Source organism: Anarrhichthys ocellatus, unplaced genomic scaffold (genome assembly GCF_004355925.1).
Source record: "Anarrhichthys ocellatus isolate YVR2014 unplaced genomic scaffold, GSC_Weel_1.0 scaffold3, whole genome shotgun sequence".
Taxonomy (NCBI): domain Eukaryota; kingdom Metazoa; phylum Chordata; class Actinopteri; order Perciformes; family Anarhichadidae; genus Anarrhichthys; species Anarrhichthys ocellatus.
In genome coordinates this window covers 16542319-16549332 of record NW_022280033.1, presented here as the reverse complement: position 1 = coordinate 16549332, position 7014 = coordinate 16542319, and the positions used below count along the sequence as shown (strand labels likewise).

Genomic DNA, 7014 nt, shown 5'->3' with positions numbered 1-7014 from the left:
GTATTCCGTATACTCGTTTATTATAATATGCTTAATTAAAAATAGCATTGATTACTTCAGCCCATAGTAATGATACAAAGTGACAGTGCTCGCTGTAGTTGAACGGGTTGACCTGTAGGCGGCAGTAGTGAGAGGAAGTGTTTGTTTTTCCTACAACCAACGAACAACGGTCATACAACCTACGTGGATTTAGCAGACCTATAGAAGATGTGTTCAGCCGTCCTGTGTTATGTTAATACGCTATTAATGCTCTAGAGGTCGGTGAAATCTGTGAGGGCAGCGAAACCACCGTTTGGAGAACCGAGCGGTCAACGCCGGGCTGCAACGTCACTGGCTACGTGTGATTTTAGGGGAAAATGGCAGATAGAAAGAATAATAATGCTGCCAACACCAGTGCAAATTTACTGTTCAGCGGTGCTCCGGAGTTTAACTTCAATCTGCCTTTCATGCCAGTGAGTCAGGCCACTGGTCCAGCAGTGTTGTCAGGAGGTGAGATGAAATACCGACCGAGGAAACGTCCTGAACACTAGCGGTGTCGTTAGCAGGCTAAGCTAGCTAGCTAACCCCGGTTCCTGCTCTACTGTCAGCTGTCACTCAGTGTGAAAGCGAGAGAAACGGATAGAAACAGCGTGTCTGAGCTGACGATCGTCTGTCAGAGAAGTGAGCCTAGTTGACAGTGATGTGTGTTGTACACACTGTACCCTGTGTGGTGCTACATGAGGAGGATTAGCAGCCACTTTAGAGTCATCAAAACATGTCTTTAAATTGGCCACGTCCTTCTGTCTGCGTCAGCTGACAAACTAAAGTCCTTCTTAAAAACACTAATGACAAACTAGCAGACTTTAGCTGTAGTCTGGGTTGTATATACAATGTTTTCACTTTCACAACATCCTCAGTGGCAGGTGTTTGTTGTAGATGTACTGATGTACTATAGAGATGAAATGGTTTTATTGAGTAATACATTTTTTTTAAACTGAAATCGTCAGCAGTGCTGATAATCCATAAATTATTTAAATCTGTAATCTTTTATATCACTGTAAATAGAATGTCTTTGGAGTTTTGTTGGACATTATAAGATGTCCCCTTGGACTCTTGGACATGCCCACTTCCTCTGTTGTGTTTAAAGGTATCTGTTGTTTTGGATGTCCCTTGTACTGTAGAGTCTCAAATACATGTAGTCACTGTTCAAATTCCTGCTTTGATTTATTAGTTGATTCCACTGATGTTGGAGAAGAAGACAGCTTTCTAGGTCAGACCTCTGGGAATGGGCCGGCCCCTTCTACGTTCAACTACTTCTCCAGCCCCGTAACCAGCAGTGACCCGTTCGCAGCCATCGGCCAGTCGCCATGCCCGCCGCCGGCCCCATCAACGGGCCCGCCGTCTGTTCCCAGCAGTGTCGGCGTGGCTCCGCCACCCCCGCCGGGCTCCCAAATGAACCATCCTGCACCTCCAGCGTTCGGCAGTGCACTTTACCAGAGCCCTATGGGGCGTCACACTCCTCCCCCCGCCACGATGACCCCACCGCCTCCACAGATGCAGCCACAGAGTCATAACCCGTACCGGCACACCCCCACCAGCAGCAGAGCCCGGCCCTATATTCCAGCTCCAGAGGTCCTGCCACTAACACACACGCCTCAGCAGAATCCGTATGCTCTCAGCTCTCCGCCACAGACATTCCCGCTGTCAGGATCCACATTCACAAAGGTGTGTATGTGTATATATACTAATAACGGAGAACCAGCTATATGCCTCATATGATTTCTTCTCTTCAGCCTCCTCCCACACAGTTTCAAGAGCCTCCGCCTACAGCCACCACTGCCGGAGCGATAGTCCCTGCTGGTCCCATGATGCCACACAATTACAATGTCTATGAGGCTGTTCAGCCTCACTGGTTCTACTGCAAGCAAGTGGAGTCAAAGAGTGTCTGGCTTCCCTTCAGTCTCATTGACTCTCTTCAGCTAGAGGAGACCTATAACTCAGGTGTGTGGACCATGAATGTTTTTCTCCAGAGAAATCACAGCATGTAACCGTGGCAGTGTCACTGCTGTCACAGAGCAATGAAGCTGTGAGATGCTCTGATGCCTTTGTGGGCCTTTTTTGTTCTTCCAGTTCAACCGGACCCAGAAAATGTGATCATACGTACGGACGGAGGTCGGTACGACGTGCAGCTCTATGACCGCATGCGGACTGCGGTGTACTGGGAAGAGGAGCCCACGGAGGTCCGGCGCTGCAGCTGGTTCTACAAAGGGGACACGGATAGTCGCTTCATTCCGTACTCTGAGGAGTTTAGTGACAAGCTGGAGGTTCGTTTCACTGCTACGTTTGACCAGAAACAGTTATTGTCTTAATCAAATGAGGGACAACATCTTGCCACTTCCAGGCAAAACATATCTCCTTTTCATCAACTTTAATGTGCACTTGTTGTGTTATAAACCACTTTATATACTTAAACAGTATGACTTTAACTCCAGGCAGAATATAAGAAAGCCGTGTCTACCAACCAGTGGCACCGTAAACTGGAGTTCCCATCAGGAGAGACCATTGTCATGCACAATCCGAAGGTAAACCACAGTCTGATGAGAGTAAACGATTCATCCTGTCAGTTCGACCTAATGAGTTCTGTTGGCCTCCGTAGGTGATCGTGCAGTTTCAGCCCTCCTCCATGCCAGATGAGTGGGGCACAACTCAGGACGGGCAGACCAGGCCCAGAGTGGTGAAGAGAGGGATTGATGATGACCATGATGAAGTACCAGATGGTAGTCAAGTTCCTCTGTGCCCCCAGTTCATTTAATTTGAAGTGAAGGCACTTATTTGAAAGACAACAACAACATAAAAGTCAGCGTGTACTATGTCATGTTAGACTCCTCATGTAAATGGTAATAAACTCTGAGCTCATTGATACATAGAAAAAATAAATTGTCAGGACATCATAAAGTGAGATGATGCATCTCATAAGACATTAGAGGAAGTGCCAGCCGTCAATCTGTTTTATGAGGAACAGTTCAGTCCGATTCAACTGTGTGAGATGCGTTTTAATGTCCAGCTGTTTAAGTACTGCAGCTTAATTGTGACTTAGCACAGTTCAGATTTTAGGTGCGTGTTGAGATGTTAACAGGGCGATGAGTGATCGTGTGGAATGACACGTCCGTCCTCTGCATCTGTTTCAGGTGAGCTCGCAAAGGTGGATCATGTCGTGTTCATGGTTCATGGAATCGGTCCCGTGTGTGACCTGAGGTTCCGGAGCATGGTCGAGTGTGGTGAGTGCCAAACAAATCGTGCCGTTGGCCAGAATTTGGTGTAGCCTCCGCGGTGACGGTGTTCCTGAAGTAAGCCGTACTGAAGTAATCCCTGTGCTTTCAGTGGACGACTTCCGCAGCGTGTCGCTGAAGCTGCTGCACAGTCACTTCCACATACCGCTGGACGAGCACGCCATCAGCAGGGTGGAGTTCCTCCCCGTCCAGTGGCACACGGCGCTACATGGAGACGCCACAGGGGTGGACAGGTGAGGAGAGGCAGGTTGACATGGACTGTAGAAGCTTTTGATGATGATCAATGCAAACTTTAGAAGTTAATGCTCCTTAAGGATGTATGTGTAAATGACAGTGGATCCATGGATGCATTCAAAGTCAGTTTTTCATTCAATGTACAAAAGGTCATTTTCTTATTGACGGCAAATGAATAGACCAAACCCAACAGTGCAGTTGTCTGTCTCTCAATACTCTGTGGCACTCTGCCCAAAGTGCATTTCTATTACACATCTTCAAAAATGGGTGGGTGGGTGGTAGTGTGGTAATGAAGGACCAGTGTGGCTCATTGATGTGTTTTAATAGTATTTGAAAAAAGAGCTCTGTAGCATGGAGGAAGAAGACGTGTCAGACAATACTTTTTGGTTTTGATTTTTTGTGGGATTTGTTAACAATGAGAAAAACATCACCAGACTTGTCCTATTTTATATATTTTTTATATATTTTTTATATATATATATATAGTTTTATTTCTTAATCATAATCTGGCCACATTTGTTATTTCTCTTTGCAGGAGGATAAAGAAGATTACGTTGCCCAGCACTGGGCGCTTACGTCACTTTACAAATGAGACTTTGTTAGACGTGCTCTTCTACAACAGTCCCACTTACTGCCAGACCATCATGGACACAGTTGCCCAAGAGATTAACAGAATTTATGCCCTGTTCATGATGAGGAACCCAGACTACAGAGGAAGCACATCAGTGGCCGGACACAGCTTAGGTACCAAACCAGTTGATTCTCAGCTTCTACACCGCTGGCTTTGTGTTTGTCTTCTGTGGTTCACATGGATTGTTTTGCTTCTCCTCTGCACTCGCAGGCTCCTTGATTCTCTTTGACCTGTTGTCAAATCAGAAGACTGGCTCTTCTGCACTGGCCATGCCAATCCTACCCACTGCTAATGGACACACCAAACAGGTCACACACCAGTTAATGGAACATAAACAGTAACGTGTCATCTATCAAACATCTGATTTTGCTATTAAAATGCATTTCCCCACTGAATGTGATGCATGTAATAACTGATCAGAAATGGCTTTCAGCTCTTTGACACACTGGTGTGCATAATGGATCATTACGTTGCAGTGCACGATTGTAAACTCCGCCTCTCCCATCAGGTGACACAGGGAACTAATGCCGTCACCCCTCCAGCTGTGGAAGAGGAGCCCAAAGAAGACGGGGAGGAGTTTGAGGATCTCTCCGCCATGCTGGAACACCTGGGCTTGACCGAGTACAAGAACACCTTCGATGAGGAGAAGATTGACATTGAATCTTTTGTAAGAATAAAAGCCTCCTTTGCTTGTCATAAAGTCAAACGTGTTTCCTTACGTTGGTAAGTCAAGGAGGGGTTTGTGGTTTACAAAAAGGCCAACATTATAAATAATAATAAGATCTGATTGACGTCATGGAGGAACATTTTAAATGTAATTAAGTACTGAAATGTGGGAGGTAATTTGGTAGCAGCTCATCTTTTGATCTTCTTCTTCTTCTTCTTCTTCTTTGTAAGATGTTGGTGGCTGTTTCACTTTGTCCCGCTTCTTTCAGCTTATGTGCACAATCGAGGACCTGAAGGAGATGGGGATCCCGCTGGGTCCCAGGAAGAAGATCGCCAAGTTTGTCAAAGAAAGAGTGAACAAGCAGGTACGTGAAGTTTCTCGAGTGCCCGTGAGGCTCGCAAACCGACGGTGGCGGTTAACGCACTCCTTGGTGTCTCTGTCTCGGTTTTGCAGGCCGCACGTCAAGCCGCCCGGGAGAAGAAGGCGGAGCTCAAAGAGGTCAGTCAGGTCGCGGCGCCGCCACCAGCAGCTGAAGCTCTTTCTGATCCCTCTGTGAAGAAGCTTCCGGTGGGCAGCTCCATCCACGTCGACTACAACTACTTTGAAGTTGGCACTGGGCAGGTAAACTTCAAACACAATAAGGGATTCATGTTCAAACTGATTCTGAGCTTTTCTTAACATTTAATAACATTATTTGCTCTGCAGGTGTCGGTGGTTTACCACGCTCTGGACTTTGAGCCGATTAATTTCTTCGCCTTGGGTTCGCCAATCGGCATGTTTCTGACAGTCCGGGGACTGGAGAAGATCGAAGAGACGTACCAGCTGCCCACGTGCAAAGGATTCTTCAATATTTACCATCCGGTATGCAGCTCGTCTAACCTGTGCATCCTGAAGGAATTACTGCTGAATAAGCTACAAAAGTTATTATTTTAGCACGTTTCTCTTGTTTTTAACTGCAAGTCTTTCCATATTATTGTAGTGTGCAAAGACATCAGCTATAATTCTTAAAATTAGTCTTTTTACTTAAGAGTGTTGCATATTAAAGTCACAGAAACATAGTAATTCCCCCTTAACCCTACACATTAGTTACTCTGTATGAAAGTACAAACTAAGAGGCTAAAATATATAATTAAATTGTGATGAAAGCAGTGAAGCGGAGTCACTGTATGCGTTACTATCGGATGGCTTCATCAATGACTCGTTTTCCTTCAGTTGGACCCAGTGGCCTACAGGATTGAGCCCATGATACTACCAGACATGGACTTCAAGCCTGTTCTGATCCCGCACCACAAAGGGAGGAAGAGGCTTCATCTCGGTACGACACTCGCTCATCGTGTTTCCGTATATTTCTGCTTGCGTCGCCCTTACAACCAGACGGCTGCTGGGGTCTTCGTCTCCCTGCGGATGGATTTAGTGATGAATCTGTTTGTGTCGCAGAGCTGAAGGAGAGTCTCACCAGGATGGGCTCCGACCTGAAGCACGGCTTTATCAGCTCCCTCAGGAGCGCCTGGCAGACGCTCAACGACTTCGCTCGCGCTCACACCTCGTCTGCCCAGCTTCAGGCCGAGCTGGCCATGGTAGCCAATCAGATCGAAGAAGAGGAGAAGCAGGCGCGGGAGGGTGAGTTTCTCTCATTTGTGGCTCTTCAATCGAGTTATTACTGTATTGTGAGATATTTATAACTCCATCCTGGTTTCTCACAGATCATAAGATCCCAGAGAGCCCGGAGCCACTAAAGGAGGAGGAGCCTGAGGTGAAGGTGGGGATGCTGAATGGAGGGAATCGCATCGACTACGTGCTGCAGGAGAAGCCCATCGAGAGTTTCAACGAGTACCTGTTTGCCCTCCAGAGTCATCTCTGCTACTGGTACATAGAACCTCTTCATTCAGGCTGTTTTCCGCTGCCTGGTCACATGTTAGCGATAAAGTTTCGGATTCAGTCAACAAAAGCTGAAATGATTAGTCGATCAACAGAAGATGTATCCGCTATTATTTTGAAATTTAAATTGTAAATGAATCGGTAAATACTTTATCAAACAAAAATACCAAGAATGTAATGGTTCCAGCTCCAACTATTTGCTGGATTGACTTTTAGGCACTTTTTACAGTAAGTCTCGATTTTTAAATTGCTGTATCTGCAAAACTTCAAGAAAAATAACTTCTTCCAAGTTCCGATTGGACCAGCTGTAAAAAAAAATATATATATATATATAA

The 7014-nt window shown here is 46.0% G+C and overlaps 1 protein-coding gene across 1 annotated transcript in view; it reads left to right on the top strand.

Moving 5' to 3' along the window:
• Positions 1-130: 130 nt before the first annotated feature.
• sec23ip (SEC23 interacting protein) overlaps positions 131-7014 on the top strand; it is a 23298-nt gene continuing 16414 nt past the window's right edge. Inside the window, exons 1-17 of the mRNA XM_031875849.1 lie at positions 131-489; positions 1211-1704; positions 1773-1980; positions 2110-2303; positions 2472-2561; positions 2636-2756; positions 3168-3257; positions 3361-3502; positions 4039-4247; positions 4345-4442; positions 4643-4801; positions 5070-5165; positions 5255-5422; positions 5507-5662; positions 6014-6116; positions 6239-6421; positions 6505-6667. Coding sequence (XP_031731709.1) covers positions 357-489; positions 1211-1704; positions 1773-1980; positions 2110-2303; positions 2472-2561; positions 2636-2756; positions 3168-3257; positions 3361-3502; positions 4039-4247; positions 4345-4442; positions 4643-4801; positions 5070-5165; positions 5255-5422; positions 5507-5662; positions 6014-6116; positions 6239-6421; positions 6505-6667 — 2807 coding nt within the window. The 5' untranslated portion in view covers positions 131-356. The remainder of the gene's footprint in view (positions 490-1210; positions 1705-1772; positions 1981-2109; positions 2304-2471; positions 2562-2635; positions 2757-3167; positions 3258-3360; positions 3503-4038; positions 4248-4344; positions 4443-4642; positions 4802-5069; positions 5166-5254; positions 5423-5506; positions 5663-6013; positions 6117-6238; positions 6422-6504; positions 6668-7014) is intronic.